The following is a 26,515-nucleotide window of genomic DNA, read 5'->3' as shown; positions in this document are numbered from 1 at the left end:
CCCGGTACCTACTCAAATTCAATATTATTTTAATATTAACAATTTTTAGTTTTGGAATTTAATCACAAACAAGTACCTAGGTACCTACTTATCAATGTAATGTCTTTTTCAAAGGTAATACATAGCAGGCAAGCCAACGTTCGAACAGGACAACGTCTGTCGGGTCCGCTAGTATGGATATAAAATACAACATTTAGTTGACTTATGCACAATATTTTAAGGAATATATTTAAACTTACACTAGAATATTTCATATTTCACAGTCCCTGGACTGGCACCTGAAGCGTGAGACCGATCATCTTACCATTATGTAAAAAAAAAATCAAGATACGCTGCGATTGGTTTACCAATGCAGTGCCCTATGATGATGATAATGACGATATTCAAACTTAACTTAACTTTACAACATTTGGAATTCGTCCAAATGTTTGTAGACGAAATACTGGATTTCACCCCCTAGGGAGTCATTAAGATTAACGAATTACGACAGAGATGGAAAACACTTAAGAAAGGGAAATATGGAAATATAAACATTTACACGGTTCATGTCATTGGCATTGGCTGGTTTAAGTGGCCACTTTCCACATTGTGACATTCACCATTTGTCCTTTGTTTAAACATTCATATTTCTTTCATTCTTCCATCTGTTGATTTTAGTGAAGTCAAAGAGCAGAGACTTTTATTGTCGTGAAGAGATCTATCTGATTGAATTATATCACATACTGGGGATATTAGGCCTAGAATAATAATAAAAATGGTAAAATTGTTTTTAGGCGTTGCCTAGTGTGTGAAATAATTAAATCAGGGGAATATCAAAATATTTTTCAGTCTACACTCACTTAGAAGGTTGCAAAAATTCTTACCCATTAGTACTAAATGCACCCTTGTACAAGCATTTCTACTACCCATTCTAGATTACGCTGATGTTTCCATGACTGATTTAAGCTGTGAGCAACTCGATAAACTTGAACGACTTCAGAATACATGCATAAGGTACATTTTTGGTCTTAGGAAATATGACCACATTTCTGATTATCGTAGGCAACTGAAATGGCTCAAAATTAGACAGCGGAGAGATTCTCACTTCTGTTCATTGTACTTCATAGTCCTAACGCTCCTATATACCCGCGTGAAAAATTTCAACGCTTATCAGTTCATGGTTTACCTCTTCGTTCTAATTCTCAAGGCACACTCTTAATACCCATCCACAATTCCTCTTTCTTCTCTAACTAATATAGTGTCCATGCGGCTCGACTGTGGAATCATCTCCCACCCACCATCAAAGATATTACTACATTATCTCTGTTTAAATCACGTCTAAAAAAACATCTCCTTTCTCTTCCTTAATCTCTCCTCCTTTCCTTTTTCCTCTTTCCTCTTTTTTCATTTTTCTCATTGAGTAATAGTTTTGATTTAAGGTAATTTATAAACAAATACGTTTATTTATATTTTTATATACTTTTAGCTTTTTAATCTTTTTTTCTTCTATTATATATGTCCTGTAACTTGAATTATAAAAATAAAACTTTTATTTTATTGGTTGGTTGGAAGAAATTGCCATTTGGCAATGTACAAATAACAATATGTACAAAAAGTTAAATGAATGATTAAAAAATAATATCGTCATTACAATGGAAGTTTCAGCTCTTTAACTTTACCAAAATCAACAGATGGAAGAGTTAATGAAATATGGATGTTCAAAATGCTGAATGTTGCACGGTGTGTAAAGTGGCCAAATAAAACTGCCAACAACAGGTCAAAAGCCCTTTAAATGCTTAGATTTACATATTTTATTTTATTTTTCAGTTAACTGTCGAAATCAGGCATATCGTTTCTTATTTGACATCATTTTACAATTATTTTTTTGTAGCACTGATTGAAAATACCGATTATTAATTTTTTTGTAGTTTATATGTTTATACTAAAAATATTAATAATTAAAACAAGACTATTTTTTAATTTTTTAAATTTTTTATTTTTATAAATGAAATATTTGCGTTCTTATGATTTACTCAAATATTTAATTTTGAGGGCCATTTTCAACGAGTTGTAAATAACTCATTATTAGAAAATGGAATCAAGTTGGGGTAAAGTGGGATTCGAACCACGGAACTTTGGTCCGTGAGTCCGAGACACAAGACCACAACCCGAGTTACCATTATGTGCATATGAATTGTGTTTTTTTTTTATGTAATGGGAAACGTTATTGTAAATATATGTATAAAATTATATAAAAAATGTATAAAGTAGTAATATTGATTACTTATATATATTTTTTATCTGAATTTACTAAAAAAAAGTGGATTTGTTGCTTATTTTTCGGATCGATAAATTTGCGATTGTATAATAGAAACATGAGAATTACTATCTCGTATTCATTTGAATAAATCCGTAGCATGTCATAACAAAATAAATTGTTTTAATTAAATTACGAATTTAAAAGCTTTATTTAAATTTATATATCTATAGAATCACTTTGTAAAGCGCCCTTGAGAAATAATGTAACGAAAATGGCGCTATATAAATTATCCATGATAATAATAACAATAATAATTAAATATCACGATAACATGTTCTTTTGATTGAACTGCATTCATAAAAAATGTAAAAAATGTAAGCATTTTTAAAAATATATACTCGTATATTACTAACTTCTGTTCTTAAATGAAAACTAATTAACTTAATTGAATAACTTTTTTTAAAATTCAATTTATTTATCTATGTCAGTGTACATTACAAAGCTTTAATTCCTACATATAATAAGAAAGTCAATAAAATTAAATATCTATAAAAATAACACATTTAAAAAATGCTTAAAAAACTAACGTCGAAAAACGTCCCCAAAGACGTGAAACATATCTATGTCCAATGTAATATTGTTCAACATAGAGGTAGCCCTTTATATGCATAGCCATTGTGGTAAAAACTGTGTTAAGAAAAACTATTGATCGTCTTAGCATATTGCTTAAAACAAAACTTAGCTCTGTTGGGTAGACTGAAATTATGTAATTAAAAACATATCTAACATTATTCAGGCGTAGGTACTTTGCGGGGAATTTGTGTTTTTAATTTTTTAATTTTTTAAAATTATTTATTTATTTATTTATTTACTTATTTACTTAAAAACAGTTCATAACACATTATTTGAGACAATTCCTTGGAACTAAAAGTCCTGCATTGAGTTGGGATGAGCAATTAGTTGACACAGACACATGAGTATCATCAAAAATATTTTATAGGATCAGAAACACATCAATAATAATAACAATAAAAAAAACAAATATATGGCATCAATATGGTAAATAGTAAACTCAAACATTCGGAAAATCATAAAGGAGTTTCCCACTCAAATCCCTCCCACTAAGGAAGATCCAGTCCTAATCCTTGAAAATAGTTTTTGTCCTCGAGAGCTAAATACGTTATTCCAAAATATAAATATCATTCTCGGTGCCTCTGAGCAAAAGTCGTAGGGGCTTTGGGCATGACATGATTCGTGTTCTGGGAAAACCATGTACGAACTTTTTGCTGAGGTCTTTCCTCATTGTTCGACCAGAAGTGTGTAAGTGCTTCTTTTAGGTACAGTTGTCTCATATCCAGCACCTTCATGCATTGGTACAACTGTTCCAACGGGTATGTTGGAGGTCACCGGAATATTATTTTTAATAATAATTTCTGTGAAATTAATGCAAGCTTTGTGGATGCCACACTTGTAAATAAAAACAAAATAAATAAGAAATTACAAACAGTAGTGTGGAAGTAAATAATAATTTTCCTTACATGGATATAATTCATTTCATTTTGCGGAGATCTCATATCTTAAAGTATTCATTAATTAATTTGCTCTAATTACGAACATCTCATTATTCTCTTATATCCTTTTTAAGGTATTAATTAACTGTTGATTTTAATTCAGCTTCGTGGGTAGTTAGAACGAAATCTTCTAACCCGATTTGTGGACGCGATAGAGAAGGCACGGGTTGTCGGCCAGGGGTAGGGAAACGCGCGGGGGAGATCTCAGGGGATGATAATGAGTAGTGATGTTTATAATCGATTATCATTATTTTAAAAATCGATTGTTGATGAAAGATGATCGGATTGTGATCCAGTGGCTAGTGTCTCGGACTTACGGCTCAAAGGTCCGTGGTTCGGATCCCACTCTACCCCAACTTGATCCCATTTTCTAATAGTGAGCTATTTACAACTCGTTGAAAATGGCCTTCAAAATTGAATATTTGGGTAAGTCATTAGAACGCAAATATTTATTTAAAAATAATAATGATAATACTGAAAAAAAAACTAATTTATTTTTACTCAACAATATTTTGAGTTTGTCCAAATTTTAGTATGCAAGTGAAATAATTCAATAACACGAATCTCACCCGCATAAATAAAGGTTTCAGCTCTTTAACTTCACAAACATCAACAGATGAAAGAATTGAAGGGATATAGGTGGCCTCCGTGGTGTAGTGATCAAGACGATTGACTCACGCACGGAAGAATTAAAATGTGATTTTTCTCAAGCCTGGGTGCTCTGTGATGTAATTCACCACCGTCATTAGGCCTCCTGGCCTGTTGTGGTGCAACAAAAAAAAAATATGGGCAGAATGGTGAATGTTACACAGTGTGCAAAGTGGCCACTTAAACCAGCCAATGACAGGTCATAAGCCCTGTAGATGCCTAGATTTCTATATTACCTTCTATAAAATGTTATTCATCTCTGTTGTAATGTGTTAATATTTTTACTCACTCACACTTTTCAAAACGGTCCTTCTGACAAAAAATAATTTAAATAAAATTAATATTTTTAGCATCATCTTTTTGATTTTCCATGTAAAATAATATAAGTACGCTTTCTTGAGAAAATTTGTAGAAATTGGTCGGCATATAAAATATTTAAAATACACGTATTCTGAATTATCTTAAAATGAGACGTATCGCGCCCTATGGGCTATTTCACACTATCACAGTAATCGTGAGTATGCCTCTTGCGTATGAAGTCCTTAATATCAAATCATAAAAACTCGATAGAACCTATTCAAAAAAGATCTTAAAGTACCTACCTTTGATACAAGTTCCATATTTCTAACCCACGTTCAAATTCAAATTACGAACAACTTTTAACTTTTTTTCATTTTGATTCTGACAAAACACCGCGTTGTTTTCCATATAAACTTTCTCTGTAAAATATTTAATTATTAAGTAGATACTAACCTCCTCAACAAAATATAAATAAACGCGGGATTGAGAACACCCAGACATCGCGACTTATTAAAACTGACTTTGTTTTCAAGAAATGCAACATACCACACGCCATTGGCTCGCATGTGTCGGGAACAAAGTCGACGTATTTCATGATGCTCTCCCAACTTTTGCTAATAATCTCTTATGGATAAATCTTTATTAAAAAGTACACATACTCTTCTGTATATTGTAAAAGAAACTAAAAACAAAACCAATAAAATTTCATCTATTTTGTGTAATTCTATAATTGCACGTGAAATTGTATGTTTTCAAGTATTTATCATAAATTACACTTGAAAATAATAAAAAAATTATGTGTTATTCAAATCTACGCGGCTCGGTAAAATTAGGCTGGGTGAATCCGTATTATAATTTTTTTTTTCGTTTTATTTGTAGTATTTTGTTGTTGTTTAATACGTATTTATTACATGGCGAATAAGTAACGAATTATGTCGCACGAGTGTTAAGCTAGGGTTTCCTAGGACAGCGGTGCCCGTATTTTAACGGCCGTAGTGAACGGTGATGCAGTGGACAGCCATCGTAAAGGTGACTAGAGTGTGGTTTTCTAGGAAAACGGTGTTTAACACCGCTTTCATAGGAAACCAATCTCTAATCACCTTTACGACGGCTATCCACTGCATCACCGTTCACTACGGCCGTTAAAATACGGGCACCGCTGTCCTAGGAAACCCTAGCTTTACGGCGATGATGGGTTGAAGAGACTGCACTTGAACTACATGCTGGAACCGAGTGACTTCGTTGAGCTGGACTGACTGACTGAACTAAACTTGTTGGGCTGGCTGACTTTGATTGCGTCCTGTGGTATCTCTATAGACTACGTTTCTTCGTAGTTCATTTCTTCATGGTAGGGATGATGTGAGATCGATGCCCCCGATTTTAAGTGCAATATTGTTTGAGTTACATTATGTGTTGTACTGAATTGCATAGAAAATAATGATGAATGAAAATTTAAAAAAAAATTATAATGCGATAAAAAATAATCTACGCTATATTTTATTTATCGTGCCGGGTGGCTTTTTACTGTGGTGTGAAAACGGACTGTGGGACAAACGACACATGACGTTGTCTGCGCCATTTTTTTTAGGACTAGCCAATTTTGAAATAAATTAATAAAATATCTTAGATATCCATGAAAGTAGATATTATTTCCGGACTAGCACATGAAGCGTATGACTGATCATCTTACTTTCACGCCATGATATACGCTGTGATTGGTGTACCAATGCAGTGTCATATGCACCATTAGGTGCGGAAAGGGAATGGTGACGATGGTTATTACCAAATATTATTTTTAACCGGTTAAAAATTATCATCCTAAACGGATTGAAATTATTCGATTTATGCTATTATTTAGTTATCGCATCACTAATCATTAAGCCGGCTATATACCCCATGGAATTGCCGAGAGGAGCTGAAATGGTACCCATAATAGCGTAGTTCCCGCTTAAAGGACACTTACTTAAATGAATCCTTAAAAAAGAAGAAAAGAACTAGTTATTTTGTAACCTAGTTGACAGTTATCATTATTATCAAAGTGGTTGAACTTTTGCGAAAGAAAATTCTTTTTTGAAACTTTTTAATTGGCTTAGGTGATCGCCGCCTGATAATTGAAAATACCAGAATCTGCTCCATAATGAGTGGATAAGAGTGTAAACTCCTTCATTTCTAGTTCAATATTTTATAAATGTTTCATACCCAAATAAACATAAACAACTCTCTCAAACTTCTTCGTTTTTTCAATAGAATGACGACGGACTTCAAAAATATTACGATCAAAATTCTTTACTGCTCACTAGTTCGACCCAATCTGGAATATGCTTCTCCGATTTGGTCTCCATTCTATAGGAGTCGTATTGCCCATATCGAGTGTGTCCAACACCGTTTTCGAAGAAAAGTGGCATGGTTGCTCGGATTGCGAAGGGGTTATTATTCCTACGCTGAAATAGAGCAATCTCTTAATCCGTCTTCATTATAACGAAACGAAAAACGGAGATGGACTTTTCATGTATTTTCAAAATAATTAATGCTATAAGTGATGTCCCATTTTTGTTGCAATTATTTTTTTTAAAGTTCCCAACCATCTCACAAGAAGTGAGTAGGTACGTCGTCATATCGCTCGGGTCACATTCGCCGTTTCTCTCTGATACCGTCGACCAATTTGGTTATTTCGAATTTCATGCATCTCTATCGGCTGCCACCTCCTTTGCATCCTCCTAAGTCATGTTCTCGTCCCGAAATTCTGACATAAACTGCCGACGAAGTCAGCAGTGGACGTCCAGGACGTCGAGAACCTGATGCCTTGTAAAATTGGCAATCGTGGTTAAGGCTCTCAGGAGGCATCCGCAGTACATGGCCAAGCCAACCGTATCGCCTCCGCTTGATGACAGTTGTCACCGGAGTTTGCTGCGTCCGTTCTTTTATTAATATTATAAATTAGTTAGTTATTATTATATTCATAAGCCCGTTAACGCCTAGATTTCCATTTACACTTCTTAAAGAGGTTTCGAGTATATATTAAATAAATTTCAAAAACACATACGACTTTTGCTCAGAGCGATTACTCTTTGGTGGCCCAAAGAGTGTTCAGTGTTCTGGACGAACATATTTAGTTCTTCAAAACAAAAGCCACTTTCAGAAAGTGTACAAGTTTGCATTTTGTCTTTGGGAAGAGACCATTTTAGGAGACTGCTGCGAGATATTGCATAGATTTATATACTATTAAGCGTGTTGTCCAGATATTTATTGAAATACACTTTTAATTTTAATTTTTGCTTTTATTTTATAATGTACATGCTTTTACTTTCCATTATGTTGTATCCCAACTCAACACAGGGCTATTGGCCTCATAGAGTTTGGGATACGTTATTTATTTTATTTTATTTTATTTAGCAAACCAACAGTTTTACATACATATTTAAAGTAAACAAACATATATAGTGTATAAATTCAGAACCAATAAAAGATTTTCACAAAGTATACAAAGTTAGTAAATAAATATATCACATATTATGTAAATACATTTAAGCTTATGCACATAAAAACGTTATTTCCATGTATTCGTACATATTTTTCAATAATCAAAGATTTTTTTTTAAAGAAAAGTAAGTTATTGTAAATTGGGCGGGATTAGGACAAGGATGCTTGGAGAGAGGATAAAGAGGGGAAGGAAGATGTACATATTTATTATTATAATCTCTACTAAGTTACATAAAGCTTTTTTTAGTGTGAATTTTAAATCTGACAGAGTGATATTTGTGTAGTATATGTCTTTAAATTTGGTATTGTGCACTGAAAAAGTCTACGAAAAAAAGCATTTTTAACATTCGATGTTTTACTTATTTATTTATTTTATTTTATTAAATTTTCACGCCCACAAGGCTTTTGCATACATGAAACTTATATAAAATATGAGTATATAAACAACATAAAATTTAAAAAATACAATATAAAGCAACAGAAGATACAACAACAGTGTTTAGAAGTAAAGTTGGTATAAAAAAAGAAGATGAGTATATAAACAACATAAATAAAAAAATAAAATAAAAAATTAAAGATAGGAACAGTGTTAAGAAGAATAGTTGGTATAAAAATAAAAATAAATGATGAGGGTATTAACAACATAAATAAAAAATAAAAAAAAACAATATAAAGTAATAAAATATAGAACTGTGTTCAAGAAGTTTAGTTGGTTTTAAAAAAATAAAATAATAATAACAATGTTTTTTTTTTAAATAAGCTAAAGAAATGCAGTGAAATGTTTATTGGTACATGAAACAGGTGGTACCGTCTAAAAATCCTGGCTGACACATGTATTGTTATTAAACCAAGTAGTCAACTTTTCCTGACATAATTTTGTGAAGTAGTAGTTGTATTATTATTGTTTTGTAATACGTATGTATTTGTATAAATAAACATTTTAAAAATAAAATAAATAAAATATAAACAATCAGCGTGCGAAACTATACTTAGCACATAATTAGAAATGGTACTGCGCCAAAATGTGAAGAGGCCGAAACAGCAAATTGGTAATTTCTCGTAATGGAGGTCAGCTTCATTACAGCGTTGTCAATTTGCGCCGCGATACCAGAACTTGGAACCCAATAACGCGAGCAGTATTCTACAATCGACAACGGTAATGCCCAGTTCGCCCCTCATTTGCTAAACCTCACTGTTTTCCCGGGACGCCAGCATAACGTTCGCCCGTCGTTCGTTTCCGCTTCCCCATTTTTCTAAAACGCCGCTAGTTTGTACTTTGTAGACAAAATTGATGATAAATGTTAACTTCTCATTGTAATTCGGTCCAGGAACAAAAATAAGTGGGGAACAAAATGCCGAACACTCTTCTAGTGGAACGGAGGGCCGGTTGACAACTGTCAACAGGCCGGCTTCTCCTGAAGAGTTTTAAGTGGTTTCCTCTCCACATACCTGAGTGGCCCACATTAGAATATCCTTCCTGATTCCAAAGGTTGAGCTAAAATAATGTAATATAATAGCAGTAAAATCCTCTTTTTGAAATTTAATCCTCGTATATTATAAGCAAGGTAAAAAATAATGCAACTCCCAAATAATTTATTTTTTTAAAAACCCAGGAACAAAGAAATATTCCATTGAAATTTATTCAATCAAACACTTTGTTATGATACAACTTGAATTTAATTTGGAGCAATACTTTATAGTTTCAGTATATTTATGTTTAAAGCATTAACTTTGTGGTCAAACATGTTAACTAATGTTAGTAAATAAAAATATTTTAGAACTTTTTTAGCCTCTATCACCCTCCCTCTCAACTTCCTACCAATTCGTTAATATATATATTTTTTTAATTAAGCTTAGTGCATGTTTAGACATGGTGGTGTTCGCATCTCTTTAAATCTGCATGTGATTTATGTATTTTTGTAAATACTATATTTATTCAATTCAATTCAATTTATTTATTTTAAATATAACATATACATTACAAAAATATATTCAATACGTACATATTATAAAAAAGAAAAAAAAATACACGAAAGAGACTCATGTCAAAGTAGTCGAAGAATCCTGCTCCGGAAAACCCCTTCGGATACATGGAACAGATCAATATCCAGAGCGATGTTGTTCAGCATAGCGGTAGCCCTTCCAACAGGCATAACCATAGGCAGGTTGGTCCTGAATATTGGAATATGAAACAATCTATGCTGACGCTGTCTTGGGTAATTATCAGGAACATACAAACCAATGCTCAACATAATTTCAGAATTATCGATCATACCGCGCGGCGACAAACGATAAAAATGTGTGGTCAAATACACATTCCTTCTAGTCTCTAAACTGTTGTAGCCAAGCATACCCTGGAGAAACTCGGTCGGGTAGAGCCAAGGATAATACCCTATATATATAATATATGTATAACCGTTATCATGTGGATGAGATTTAGCTCTTTTACTTCACAAATGTCAACTGATGGAAGAGTTGAGGAAATGTGGATGTTCAAACAAAGGAAGAATGGTTAATGTTACACGGTGTGTAAAGTGGCCACTTAAACCAGCCAATGACAGGTCATAAGCCCTGTAAATGCCTAGACTCCCTATATTTCCTTCTCAGGGATGTTTTTCCTCTCTATTGCAACAAGTTTAAATATGAACTATTCCCAATTGAGGGGAAAATCCAGTCAGTCTGCAAGCATTTGGACATACTCAAAACATTGTTTTTTTAAGCCTATTGGTTAGCTAAAAAAAACGTAATTAAGCTAGCCCAAGACCTTGTATCTGTATGCAACCGCGCTGAAAACTAGATCACAGTGGCGAGTCGTGATTTATTTTATAGGTAAACAGCAGAAAATGATCATTTATTTGTACCTAAATTACGTAATATATAAGTATTATAATTATAAATGACTATTCTTTCCGTGGTTCTGTAGAAATCAACAATTATTATAAACCACGCGGTAAACGTTACTTTATTCTACGCTATTTTAATACAATACTTGTACAAAATTTTATTTTGAAATACCACAATGACATTCAGCAGATACATCCATCATGATTTTAATTGTCAACACAGAGCACTGGGCACTGGCCGATTACCTTTAAAATGAAAAATGCCAAAAACGGCCACTTTGAACGCCACATGTCCTATGTGATACGTAATAATATGTCAACGGAATCATCAAAGAATCTATCAAAGAAAAATAGTCCTCCTAATATTTGTAATCTGCAAGCTTGTTTTAGTATTAAAATACCTGACTGGGTTAAAGATATAAAATATAGTGTACTTTTTTGTATGGAGGAAGATATAAACGGTGGTGGTGATTTATAATAAAAACAATTATTTTATTTATTTTCCCATGAATATAGTTAATATAAAACACCATTATAGAAAGTCAAATATTATGGTAGGCTGTGTGTAATCGCTTATTTGGACGATTCGCCCCCGCTAGATCACGAGTTGGACAGTCTTCCCCAGCTCACACAAACAAAATTGAGCCAAACGATCGACTGGCGAACGGATGACGAAAGCGCCTGATGAAGTCACCTCATTTCTTCCCTTTCCTACCCATTTTATTGTTTTTGCACATAACGTTAACTATCCCTCCCACGTAGTCGTGTTATTCACGCTCAATTATTTTGTTTTGCGCAAATTAAATTCTCACTCGAAAATGTTTTTATACATTTTGTAGTCTGCCAAACCGACTGAGGCTCTCTATTACATTATCTGTTTCACTCTCTCCTCCACGAAAACATACCTACACATATGAAGACTACAGGGAAAGACTGGTGTAAGTCAATGTTTGCTCTAATTTGACTTATTTATTTATTAAACACTTTATATTGCCTTAAAGCAATTTCATCCTTCCTACCCAAACGTTCAGTTTGACAAAATTACAAGTACATGGACGTATTGAATCTTATGATTTTATACGCAATTAAAAACAAAGATTAATTTAAAAAAATTAAAGTATGAAAATTAACACATACTATGAAGAGAGGAGAGGGGATGGGAAGGAAATGAGAAGGATAAAGGAACATATTAAATATTTATTAAAATTCGCTTAAAAAGAATTCTTAAGACAATGTTAAAGTTGCCAATGAGGAATTCCACTGTTTTCTATTTTTTTTTCTATTAGTGTATTATTTAACTAAGCAAAAAAAAAAAATTAGTTTTGGTGCGTTATTTACAAATATATGTTATTTTAAAGTTACATTTATTGAATACCGCTCCAAATGACTGTAATCAGTGTGTCACTTTTCAGTAGTGACGTCATGAAACGGTTGGCGTTCTTACTTTCACTGACCTGACAAGAATCTGTGGAATATTGCTTTGATTACTTCATTTAGTTGATTGTAATTTGCTCATTTCTATGTTATGGTTGTTTTTACGAACGTTTCGATTTAGAAAAACCTAGAAAGTTTACATAATCTCTGGTTGAAATGTCAAATTATACTCTTTTTTTCTATGGTCAAAACGTTGCGGGGACTTTAAAGCGGAAACCGGAAATACTACACGTAGATATAAGTAGTGACGTCATTATTTCCGATTTTAAAATGAATACTATTTTTAATATTTTTTATTTATTTTTGCGTGCGTTTTTGAGATATTTCATCCTACTCCAAAATTTTTAAATATTTACTTGTACACGAAAACATTTTTAAAATTTAATTCCGGGTTGGGCTGGAATTCCTCATTGTCACCAGTTCAGTATGTGTGTTCGAAGCAGCGGCTGTTACGGATGTTATTCAAATTTTCAATCGGGTTTTACTATGTTATTGGTTCAATCACAAGACCAAAGCCAAAAATATAGGAACCCGGGGAGCCATCGAAGAACTGCAGCCGGTGCCGAGAATGAGAACATCTTATGGTCAATGTTCTTACTTATATCTTGGACCCAAATCCTTCAACAGTGCCAAAAAATGTTCGCGACATATCAACATATTCAAAATTCAATCAACTGGAAACTATAGTCACCCTATAATTCCGATAATCTTAGATAAGCTACCTACACTTAGTTGATACTTGTAACAATGTGTTTGTATTTTAATTACATTATCTATGTAATAAATCTAAAACAATTTATTACGTAAAAAAAAAATATATCACACTTAAATAAAATTGTAAAATGTCTTCCTCGGCACGGGTTTTCCCTGTGAGGAATACATTGTAAATTCAATTTTGTAATATATTTTTATGAAGTATTAAATATATAAATAAAAAAAATAAATTATACAGTGACATTTTAATCTTGACTTAAATGTTAATAAAGAAGGGGCGTCTCTAACATTAGTGGCTAGATTATTCCACAATCGAGCCCCCACTACTGTGAAAGAGGAGGCAAGAAAATTAAAGCGATGAAAGGGTATTAAAAAGGTTCTCTCGTTACTTGAACAAAGAGATAGTCCACGTTGTGAAAGAGGTTGGAAGAGCTATCTCCGATAAACAGGCGAAGTGGAATTTTTAAAAATATTGTGAAGAAGTGATATAATGTGAATGTTTCTTCTTTGCCTGATACTAAGCCAGTGTAGTTGCGTGCAGTATTCGGTTATGTATGTATAATCATTTGAATAAATCCGTAGCACGTGACAACAAAATAAATTGTTTTAATTAAATAACAAATTTAAAAGCTTCAATTAAATTAATTTATTAATATAATCACTATGTAAAGCGCCCTTAAGGTATTTTATGACGAAAATGGCGCTATATAAGTTATCCATAATAATAATAATAATAATAATGTGGTCGAATTTGCAATGATATAACGTATACAAACATGCCTATCAATGCAATTTTGTTAACAATATTTGATACAACAATGTGAATTTACTTCATACTCGTACCAAAACCCGTACGACAATTGCTCGGAGACACTTTTCGTACACAGCTCCAAGAGTAATATTCTTCTTTTTCTTCTTCTTTAGTCTTCTGTTCTCCACTGCTCGATATAGGCCTCTTCCATATCCTTCCATTTCTTTTGGTCGGTTGCTGCTTGCAGCCAATTTTTACCCCCCACAGCGGCTATGTCGTCGGACCATCTTTTTTGAGGTCTTCCGGCGCCCCCTTATTCAGAGAGTAATAGTAATATATAAATATTGAATAATATAAAAAATAGTGTTTCTAATGGTCATACCTTGAGGAACCTAAAAAAATTCAATATAGATTCGTTCAAGAATAATTTGTTCTTTTTCAATCCAGTGTCAAGAATATGCAGTTTGTATAACAGTATTGAAAACACAGAGATTTACATTTTCGACACTGGAAATATATACAAGATGTGTTTTTCAATTAAACCAACATGCAAAACCCACTTTACAGGGTGTTCATTAAACCCTCTCACATCCGAAACCACGATGATCAGTAACAGAACGAATAATTATTTTTTTTATAAATTACAAAAAAAGCAAATGGTTTATTACTTCTGCCGGGGAGAAACGAGGAGGGTGGAGGGAGGAGGGTGAATATGATACGCCGATAAACGTGCGGCCGCGCTTCCCTCGCTTTTCTCCTGCAGAATTAAGCAACCACTTGTTTTTTTTAATATTTCATTTTAAAAAAAATATTTGTTCTAAATATTTTTTTAATATGCTAATATGTATTCTTGCCCATACTGATCATCGTAGTTTCGGAGGTGACAGAGTTTAAAGAACACCTGTATACCTTCGCCATAGAAAGTTGCACAAAAATATAAAACCATAATAACCAAAAAACCATAAAATAAATTTAAAAAATCGGTAAGTGACTATGTACAAATATTTCATAACATTTAGTAAAATGACCGCAAAGTTATTAGCTTTAAATATTAATAATAATAATTTTAATTATTTACATTGCTACAATATTTTGAGTTTGTCCAAATGTTTGTAGACAAAATACTAGATTTTACGCCCAGGGAGTCATTAAGATTAACAAATTACAACAGAGATGGAAAACTTTTTACGTTACAAATATTATTATATTTGATTTCAAGCCTTCCAAATGGAATGGATTTGATCATTTTCGACACTACTTTTTGTTCGGGTTCAATCGACGGAATAAAGTTGCCAACGCTGCTCGTGTAATTTGCGCAGTGTACGTACGGTGAAGATGCTATAAATTATTTATCAATTTTCTGTATTTTTTTGTTGTTGTCTTTTTGGTCTCTTTATTTGTAAAAAAAATATTGTAAAATAAATAGGAAAATAAATAAGTGCGACAAAAAAGAACAGTGCATATTTTGATTGCATAAGCATGAAAACTTGTTTAACAAATTACAACAGGGATGGAGAATACCTTAAAGAAGGGAATGTGAAAGTCTAGGCATTTACAGGGCTTATAACCGGTAATTGGCTGGTTTAAGTGGCCACTTTACACACTGTGTAACATTCTCAATTTTGCAAGGAAAAAAAAATACGGTCGTAAATTTTAAAAACGAGTTGTTTCAAAACCTATAGTTATTTAAAGACTTGCATCTCTTTTTTCCTGTTGTCTTCATATTCTATCTCACTTGCACAATTTTCCAGGGGCGTAGTTGCTGTACCTGTGATAAAAAAAGTTATATTATCGGTTTCACGAACAAGAAATGGACCTTTTAAAAACAAGCGTTATTATCAATAAATGAACCTTTTTTACTTATAATTTTGTATGCATGTCTAAACATGCTAATGCATGTAGAAAGAGCAATGTCGTTACTTAACTGTATCTCTTCGGATTTTGACATCTTAGTGTTACTGAAAGAAAATTCAGAGAGGATAGCTTCCTTTTACTCTAAAGACTTATTTTTGTATTTTACCATTTTATCACATTTAAATTATATCGCATTTATCACATAAAAATTTTGTGTTACGTGTGCCTTGAATAATATTTTTATAATGTACATAAACGTATAAAATAAATACATTTTAATTCAAATCAACCCTAATGGACGCTGTAATCCAAGAAAATTGTATTTTTTAATATTTTTTTTTATTCGAGTATTTAAAGCATTAACTTCGTGGTCAAACATCTATTATATTAATCCTCTATAATTGATCGATTGCGTCTGTCCCTTATACTCGCTCACATGAATTTAAGCCTTATTATTGTCGGTATCAACGGTCTATCTATATATCTATCAGGGTCATTTTCTTCTTATAAAATGTAATATTTGAACGGAATAATAATTATCTCCGTATATTTGTACTAATATTTACCTCAATTTATTTTTTTAAATAAATTTCGAGAATATGTATTTTTTATTACCACAATAATATTTCCCCCTAAATCGTTATTTTTAAAAGCCGTAGAATATTCTTTAATTCCTTTAAATGTATTATGTCAAAAATTTAATGACTTGGAGAACATATTTACATTACTACATACATACATACATTTTCTTGAATTTAATATTTTTTTTATTTTAAATCTTGAAACAGGGTGGTATAGAAATATACCACCAGAATTAAGGTATTTATTTTCAAATATTTCGTTTTATAATTAGTCTTATTTCACAAAAGTATCAGGTTAATCAGTCTTCCACTTAGCTTTTTCAAATACAATATATATTTATTTTATTAGAAAAAAAAAACACATTTTATTAGGTTTGTAAGTCGTAAATCAACCAAAATAAGTTAGTTTCCTAGAAAGGCTTAAACAAGGTCCTAAGAGCCGATCTGCAAGTTACAATAAATGCAAAAAAATATTTGGATATTAACCACTTACCGAGTTTTTCATGTCTACCGGTTTGGAGACGTACCCGTCTCTTTGTCGGGACATTAATTACAAATATATATTTTTCTTATCATCATCCCCTTTCCCACATCTCTAATATTTCATGGACTATGAAATATTCTACAGAACATCATTTATAATAAATATGTCGGAAATCGGACCCGAGACCCCTTGCGTGGTAGGCCCTGACCATTTGACTACGAGGTGGACATAATTTATTCGGATAAAATCCTGATGTGGTAGAGCATTATGCTATTTATGTTCCTTAATGAGAACCTCCGTGTACGTGGAAATAACGAGTCTTTCTATCTACCCTTACATACAAATATATTCGCCAAGGAAGCCAAAAGTAAAAAAATCGGTGTTTTGAGTTATTTATTTATTTAGTTACACTCTTTATCAAAATACAATTCCATGTTCACTTTGCCCAGCTAACAAGGGTACATTCCCCTTTCAAGCTAGGCAATTACATTTTAATATATTATAATAGTTAACAAATTAATATAGAGCACAGACAAACAAAATATAAACTTATTCGTTTACACATTTTGATACATATACATACAGACATACACATATATACACAATACACACATATATACACATGTACATACACACACACGTACATACACCCATGCGCATACACATACATACATTCATAAAAACATAGACAATTTATTTATCCGAAATTTCATGGTTGTCATCTATAAATATATATTTTTTAAATTATTCCTATTTTTTTATATTTTATTTTCGACATCCCGTACGAATCTCCAATCCGTGGCATGCATCAACTTTTCTGACTCCCTACGACCAATGTCATGAAAGAGTGAGGTCAACACCTTCCGTAACTTGACAACACTCCCGTCTTTCCACGATTCTGGCAAAAGGTTATGGACCTTTTTACCTACGTAATAGTGTTGTCTCGATGCCAGAACAGTGTTGACCCCTTCACTTAGTATCAGATCCTTATTAGAGTATCTTGTATTATAGTTGTGGTTGACGCTTGGGTAAATGTCTCTATTTATGAGTGTAACCACTACCGTTCTCATTTAACCTTGACATTTGATAGAATTTGGAATGTAGTATACTGTACCAAACCGTCACAACTAAAAACTTAATTATAACCACGTACAGAGTGCAAAAAGGCACTAAATATCATATTTATCTATAATCTTTTGATTTTTTCTAGTCTGCCATAATATAGTCCCCTTAAAGACACAAAAACGTATCTCGATTTTGTCCAATTTGAGAAAATTGATAAAAACCGCGCGACATACAAAAATGAAAATACAATTAATACCTTTCAAAGCTATTACTTTTAAAGCTTCAAATAAAGTGTCATCGAGATACGTGTCTTTGTGACTAAATAGAACCTGTCATTTTAAGAAAGGTTGTATATACTTAACTCAAAATTGTAAAAGTCGAGATACGTTTTTTTGTTACTAAGGGGACGTTATGAAATGTGGCAGTCATAATATTTATTAAGGGAAAAGATGAACAATTATAAATATGTTTTGATTAAATAATTTTTGTTTTTGAATGAGTATTACAGTGAAGTGAACTGATTTTGTGTAAGTATGATTATTTTGAATTTTGAATTATCAGAAGTTTTGTCACATGGGTTTTGTTACAAGTTTTGTAACATAGACAGTTAGAAATTTAGCCCCCATTTACACATTATAAAAATTGACAAATGAATTTAGTGAATTAATGATACTAAAAAAAAAGTAATAATACGAATAATAAAAAGGAGTAAGATTACAACCCGTCTTGCAGCTACTAAGCGCGTAGACGATTGGAATTCTAGACCCCATTTACAAAATTTAGGTATTTTAAAGTTGATATATGAAAGCCAGATAACCAATCATCGTGCGGCTACAAAGCACATGGACGAGTGGAATTCTAGCAAAGTTAAAATGATATCAATAAATTTACAAAAAATAGAGCATAGTAGTAAGTTTGTCAAGTGTTCATGCCAAGAAGTAAGCAATAAAAACTAAATAAATGAAGCACTGTATTAACTCCATGGTTAACAAAGGGAGATAGATGTCCGAAGAGAATCTTTTGTAGACAGTAGGTAGATACCGTCACCATGTGGCCCACTGGCTGCTTGATAATTTCTGGAAACGCACGTGTGTAGACTGGGGGGTTATGCCTATTGTTCCAACGACTTGTTGTCCATTTTGGTCCGTATTATTTCATTTTATGAGACGCAACATTCCTGTTCAATTAACTTTTTTACATGAATATTACACAAACACATGTATATATTCTTATATTCGGATAATTCTAAAGTGGTAGAGCGTTGTACTATTTATTTTCCTCAATGAGAATCTCCATTTACGTAGAATTAACCGGCCAAACTACTCGTTCCTACGAATACATATCAGTTCGAATTATCCATACAAACATTATCCCGAACTTTTATACACAAAACGAGAAATCGTACATACATAATATAAAGACGAGAGAATTCGGGAGGCTGTAAGCCAAATTCAGCTCCACAGTGGGAATTAAATTCTTTGGAGGGAAATGGCACGAGATAACTGGATCAGTGTAGGGGTGGGGGTAAACAAGTAGTGGGGGAAGTTAGCTGGTACATCTTTATTTTCATTACGGACGTAAGACTGAACTTATTATTATTTTTAATGCTCGTTTTGTAGCATACACAATATTTAAGCAATATACAAACAAACAAACAAACAAACCATCACGCCGTTTCCCCGTAAGGATAGGCAGAGAGAATAGAACGCCACAACACTCTATATTTGCATACATATCTCGCTTCCTCTACATTCATACATCTTCTCATGCACGCGCGCCGATTATTCCGACTTTTGACATGTCCATCTTTAAGTATTTGTTGGATTTGGTCATGCCATGTCTTTCTCGGTCTTCCCCTATTTCTGCATCCATCAACATTCGCATTGTAAATATTCTTAGCCGTTCTCTCGCTGTCCATTCGTTCTACATGTCCAAACCAGCGCAGAGTTCCTTTCTTGATTTTGTCGATAATGCTTGTCTCAGCCTTACATAATGTGCGGATCTCAACATTTGTGCATCTATCGTACATAGTTTTACCACACATTCGCCTGAGAGATCGCATTTCGACAGCATTCAGCCTACTTTCATCCCTGTTTTTCCAAGTCCATACTTCGCTTCCATACATCAGGGACGGGACCAGGACTCCGTTGTGAACTGCCAATTTTATTAATAAAAATAAAAATAAAATATTCAAAGGCAGGGTGATACATTAATCCTCTCAGTTAAGTATCACCCTGTCATTCATCAAAGATTTTAAATTGTATGTTTCAATCAGGTTTTGAAGTATTGAGATGTACCAAATATGGAATTGCTTAGGGATTTATAAAAAAAATAATTAATAATTATGATCAAATTATTTATTTTGTAATACACATTGAATCATTGGAAACATAGGTATTAATTTAACGTAAGATGTCTTTGAAATATTTTTAAAAAACATACAAATGTTATCATTAAATAATAATAAAAAATGAATCTCTAAAAAACGCTCCTAATATGAGATTAGCCCAATTTGTTAAAACTTAACGATAGAAGAAAAATTATAAACCTTTTAAATTTATTCTAAATTGTAAATTCAATATAGGATTGCCCTGAATCATCTCTCATCAACTTCAGGGTGCCTGGAAGAATGACTAGACAGGTGCCACTGTTTTGTAGCAACAATTCACGGACAGTGTATACTTGTAATGCCGTATTAAATAGACTTCATGAACTCGGCAATAGTTATTCCCGCGTATCTGATATATTTAGTGTAGGGTATTGTTCCTATAGAACAAACTTTTTGAACTTTTTCAAAGATGGTAAATGGTAATTATATTTATTTGTTCATGCATTTCATAATATTCACAGTTTTTTGTTCACTTTGCCCAGCTGTATGAAACAGTACTTATGATTTTCTTTTTGTATTACTGTAGAATGTTTTATTATTTAAACTTTCTACTGAATATGCTGTATAATTTTTAGGTTATTTTTTTAAGTATAAATCTTGTATAATTTTTGGTTTAATTTTTTTTTTTTAAATCTTGGGTATAAGTAAATTCATGTTTAAAAAATATATATACTAAGCCAAATATGTTAATATTATAAATGTTTGTAAAAGGCAGATTTGCCGTTTTTATAAAATAAAATAAAATAAGTTTGTACTTTAAGTTCTAATTATCTTTTTTTTTTTCAGAAACCAGAGGATCCGAGGAGTGCGGCCAGCAGGAGTTGGCAAGGTGTGCTAAGCCCCTCCAGGTGCTCTCTGATACTTCTGAACTCACCTTCGTCTCCAAGAAGGAAGAGCTGGATCGTCTGTGCCCGTAAGTGCCACCTATGAATTTCTCTTGAATTGCTATCGTGTCTGTACAAATGCAGATATTTAGTGTGTAAAGGGGCCACTTAAACCAGCCAATGACAGGTCATAAGCCCTAGAAATGCCTAGACTACCATATTCCCTTCTTCAAAGTATTCTTCATCCCTGTTTTAATTTGTTAAACAAATTTTCATGCTTATGCAATCATAATATTTACTGTTCTTTTTGTTTATACTTATTAATTTTCCTATATATTTTACAATATTTTTTTTACAAATACAGAAAGCAGAAAGACAACAAAAAAAAATACAGAAAATTAATCAATAATTCAAAGCATCTTCACCGTACACTGCGCAAATAACACGAGCAGCGTTGGCAGCTTTATTCCGTCAATTGAACGCGTACAGAAGGTAGTGTCGAAAATTTTCACTTTCGTCTACTTGACATTCCATTTGGAAGGCTTGTAATCAAATATAATAATATATGTAACATAAAAGCAAACACCACATCTTGCAGAACAGATTTTTTTTCCTTATATATTACTAGCGGACCCGACAGACGTTGTCCTGCCCGAAAGTTGGCTTGCCTGCTATTATCTTGGAAAAATACTTTTCATTGATGAGTAGGTACTTGTTTATGATTGAATTCCAAAACATAATAATTAATTTTCAAATATGGAATTCTTTTAGCTAATGTCAAACTCGGCTCTTCTCACCAACAGGTGTGCAGTTTATTTATGAATGCGGTTTTTAAAAATGTACTGAATGTCGGTTAATATTATTTCAGTATTGCTAAAAATTCAGTACAAAGAAATAAATGGGAAGAAATTATAAGGAATGTAAGGAAAGAATCTGATTGTGATTCATAAAAAGCAAAAACACAAACCAAAACACAAAAAAACAACATCCTTCTATTTTTTTAATGCATTCTCGTCGAATGCAACCGTGGAAGGTCGATGAAAAAATATTTATGTTTCAAACTTATTTTAACAGATTCGATTAAAAATTGTAATATCTACGAACACGCGCAGCGCAAAGATCTACATTTCACTAAAAACCGCACGTAAATCAGATAAGCCGTTTAAGATAAGTTCAGTGACATCACACGCACAGAAGAATTTTATACATAAAGATAACCACAACCATTTCGTTTGACTTTTGGTGCTCATGTTGAAATTAGGAAAAAAACGGACATACATTGTGTTAACACCTATAGTCCTTAAAATGTAACATGATTAGAATGACAGTTGTCAAAAAAAGTGACGACATAACTTTGTAGTAACGTCAACGGAGTTATTTATATTGACACGCGAAAAATCATTTGTATCTGGCGTGTTAATTAATTTTTTTAATACAATGCTTGAAACATAAATTAACATTAATGTATAAAACCAGCTTTAAAACTAAAAGAAAACTAAAATAAACCTAATTATTAACGACGTTCTTACATCATTTTGCAAAAATGTTAGAGATGGGATGATCAATGTAAATTGATCGAATAAAAAAATTATTAATTTAATGTTGTTCATGGAAAAAGTATAAATGTCTTATTTTTTGGTGAATAATTGTGTTAAACATAGTATTATAGGCTTGTTTTTGCGTTTTTTATATCAATTTTCGGAAACAGAGTTTCATGATTGCATGGAATAACCGATAAAATCGATTTAATCAGTGATCAGTAATTTCTTATTACTAATGAAATTAATTTGACAGCTGTCATTCTAATCAAGCCATATTTTAAGGACTATAATAGAAAATGTATGCAACTTCAGAGAGGAATGTGCATCAATCTCATGTCTTAAGTTCCTCTTGCGCGAGAAATATATTACATTCCCCTCCTGACCAGAGTGGGACTTATAGTATGTTAACTTTGGTTTATATGCATTGCAATTAAGTTAGATTCTGTATTGGATCGCTTAACTTTAGTGAAAATATTTATTCATCTTAGACATGGCGGTAGGAATATATTTCTAGTTCAAAGTAATTTGATTTATCTTTATTTGAATTATTTTCAACAAGCTGAACCCGGCAATGCTTTACAATTGCTAGATTTGAGTACATACTCGTCTATAATTCACAATTAACTTCAAAATTAGGCAGCGGAGAGACTATCACTCCCTCTCACTTCTGTTCAATGTACTTCATAGTCCTAACGCTCCTATTTACCTGCGTGAAAAAATTCAACGCTTATCAGCTCATGGTTTACCTTTTCGTTCTTATTCTCAAGGCACTCTCTGAATACCCATCCAGAATTTCTCTTTCTTCTCTAACTCAAATAGTGTCCATGCAACTCGACTGCGGAATCATCTCCCATCCTCCATCAAAGATGTTACTACATTATCTCTGTTTAAATCACATCTGAAGAAACATCTCCTTTCTCTTCCTTAATATCTCCCCCTTTCCTCTTTCCTCTTTCCCGTCGAGTAATAGTTTTGATTTAAGGTCATTTATAAACAAATACGTTAATTTCTAATTTTATATATCTTTAGCTTTTTAATCTTTATTTTATATTGAATATGTTATGTAACTTGAATTATAAAAATAAAACTTTTATTGTACAAGTTGGTTGGAAGAAATTGCCATTTGACAATAAGTCCGTTAATGTACAAATAACATTATACACAAAAAGTTTAATAAATAAATATTTATATTAAATTAACACAATGAAAAGTTTGATATTAATCATTGTATTTAATTCAAATTAGATATGTACGTTAGGGTGCGCCGATATTTTTTTTCTTCCGAATTTTGAAATAAAAGGGGTCTTAAAAGTTGCCTTTTGGATTATTTTGAATGAAAAAATTATTTAGAAAAAAATTGATGCTACTTTTGGCCCTCAACCAGAGCTTGAAGTTTTCGAAAAAGTAATTTTTTTGGGCTAAACCGGCTTTCATTTCGTATTTCAGTAATAAAATCAGTTAAATTAAATTTTATAATGTGCATCAAACCTTATTTAATAAGCATCTTAGGGCGTGAGTTGCACTATGTTTTGTAATAAATGGGTAACATTGTTTTAATGTGCCATTGTTTTCATTAATATTAGTCAAGCGCTCAACGGAATCACTTCCGCGGAGTGTAAACTTTTTGTATTTCGGTAGTTTTTAAACATCTTCGAATTTGTATGTGATTTATATCTTTACTAACAAAAATATAATTTTATCAATATAGATAATTAACAAAATATTTCGACATTTATGAACTTCAAACATCGGTTGAGGGTCAAAAGTAGTATGGAATATTTTTTTAAATAATTTTTACATTCAATGTGATCCAAAATGCAACTTTTTAGACCCCTTTCACTTTGATATTTAATAAAAAAACTTCATACATCATCGGCTCACTCTAATGTACGTTTATTTTTGTGTTTCGGTTTACATAAGTTGTGAGGACAGAGAATTTTGAAAAATAGGAATTCTAACATTCTTTTCCTGTTACTGTCTCGCAGATTCTTCCCCGATATTGTGCGATAAAGACAATTGCATGTCAGTCCTTTTAGTAGAATAGACAAAAATCGACGTTTCGTTGTCCTGTTTTCCGCACCTCAAAACTGAACCGATTTTGTTATTTTTTTAGACAGAGTATCGGAATAAAATTTTCTGTATCGGTACGTTTAGCGTTTTTCAAAAATAGTTATAAATGCATACCGTGCCCTCAGGCCAATGACAGGTCGTAATCTCTGTAGATGCCTAGACTTCTATATTACCTTCTCTAAAATGTTCTTCATTTCTGTTTATTTATTAATTTTACAATACTCCCAAGGGGCATTTACAAAAAATATACAGGTAAGTACAAATATATTGTAGTTAGTAATAATTTTAAAAGTAAACAACACTTGTTTACACGTTAGAAATAAAAAAAGCACGCTGCAATGCAAAATAAAAAGTAAAACTTGGCATAATAAAAAAGAAAAAAAATATGGATATATGAAAAATGTTAGAATTAAAAAGCAAATTGTAAACAACTTCTAAAGAATTTAAACAAAAAAATGGTATTTACAAACTAATGTTAAAAACAAATAATAAAATTTAGTTTGTTGTAATACTCGTATGTTACCATTTTGATGAATGAAAATTAAGAATGTATGAAAATTACTACTTTATACAACAAAAAGTGTGTCATTACTATCGCTGATGTGCTATATATTTGAGGGCATTGGAAGCAAAGATAGCAAACTCCCGTTTTGGTGTTTTCAAGAAAAATAACAAAAACTACTACACTGATGCCAAAGAGAGTCTTCATGTTAGAAATGTTATTTCCACTACTAATAAATTAACTTTAATAGAAACACGAATTCAAAAAACTTTCTTAATATTTGTATGGCACGGCCATTTTGAAAATTTATACCTTAAGCCTGTCATTGATCGGATAAAATGGCCGATGGATATTGCTATATTTGCTTAACACTATTTTTAAACCATCAGAAGTATTATTTTAAACTACATTTGCAACTTAACTCATGATTTTTATTTATTTATTATTTTTAAACTTCTCCTTGTACCAGTTGGTCCCTTATTTAAGGTATTCTCTTCCATATTCCCTTATTTAAGGTATTCTCCATCCCTGTTGTAATTTGTCAATCTTAATGACTCCTGAGGGGGTGAAATCCAGTCTTTTGAATATTATTATTTTTAAACTTCTCCTTGGACCAGTTGGTCCCTTATTTAAGGTATTCTCTTCCATATTCCCTTATTTAAGGTATTCTCCATCCCTGTTGTAATTTGTTTATCTTAATGAATCCCGAGGGGGTGAAATCCAGTCTTTTGTCTACGAACATTTAGACAAACTCAAATATTGTAATGAAACCAACTGGTCCAAGAAGAAGTTTAAAAATTGAAAATTTGTTTTCAGGCGTTGCCCAGTATGTGAAATAATTCAGTCAGATGAATCTCTTCACAACAATAAAGGTTTCAGCTCTTTAACTTCACTAAAATCAACAAATGGAAGAATTGAAGAAATATGGATGTTCAAACATAGGCAAAATGGTGAATGTTACACAGTGTGTAAAGTGGCCACTTAAACCAGCCAATGACAGGTCATAAGCCCTGTAAATGCCTAGACTTCCATATTCCCTTATTTAAGGTATTCTCTATCCCTGTTGTAATTTGTTAATCTTAATGACTCCCGAGGGGGTGAAATCCAGTCTTTTGTCTTTTGTAAGGTGGTTGTCTAAGTCTTTTTTAGTTTTGTCTGGTAGTTTATTGTATAATTTCAGTCCATGGTTTATTAGTCTTAATTGTCCTTTTCTCGTTTTAGAAGG

The 26,515-nt window shown here is 32.2% G+C and overlaps 1 protein-coding gene across 1 annotated transcript in view; it reads left to right on the top strand.

The window, feature by feature from the left end:
• LOC148281504 (uncharacterized) overlaps positions 1-26,515 on the top strand; it is a 291,633-nt gene that overhangs the window by 191,001 nt on the left and 74,117 nt on the right. The window contains exon 2 of the mRNA XM_088226622.1: positions 21,140-21,266. Within this exon, the coding sequence (XP_088082748.1) occupies positions 21,140-21,266 (127 nt within the window). The remainder of the gene's footprint in view (positions 1-21,139; positions 21,267-26,515) is intronic.

The sequence above is a fragment of the Micrasema longulum genome, unplaced genomic scaffold (genome assembly GCF_059751315.1).
Source record: "Micrasema longulum isolate JH-2025_06_02 unplaced genomic scaffold, ASM5975131v1 h1tg000452l, whole genome shotgun sequence".
NCBI classification, from domain to species: Eukaryota; Metazoa; Arthropoda; class Insecta; order Trichoptera; family Brachycentridae; genus Micrasema; species Micrasema longulum.
The sequence above is the reverse complement of the archived record's forward strand: the minus strand, read 5'-3'. Positions and strand labels throughout refer to the sequence as shown.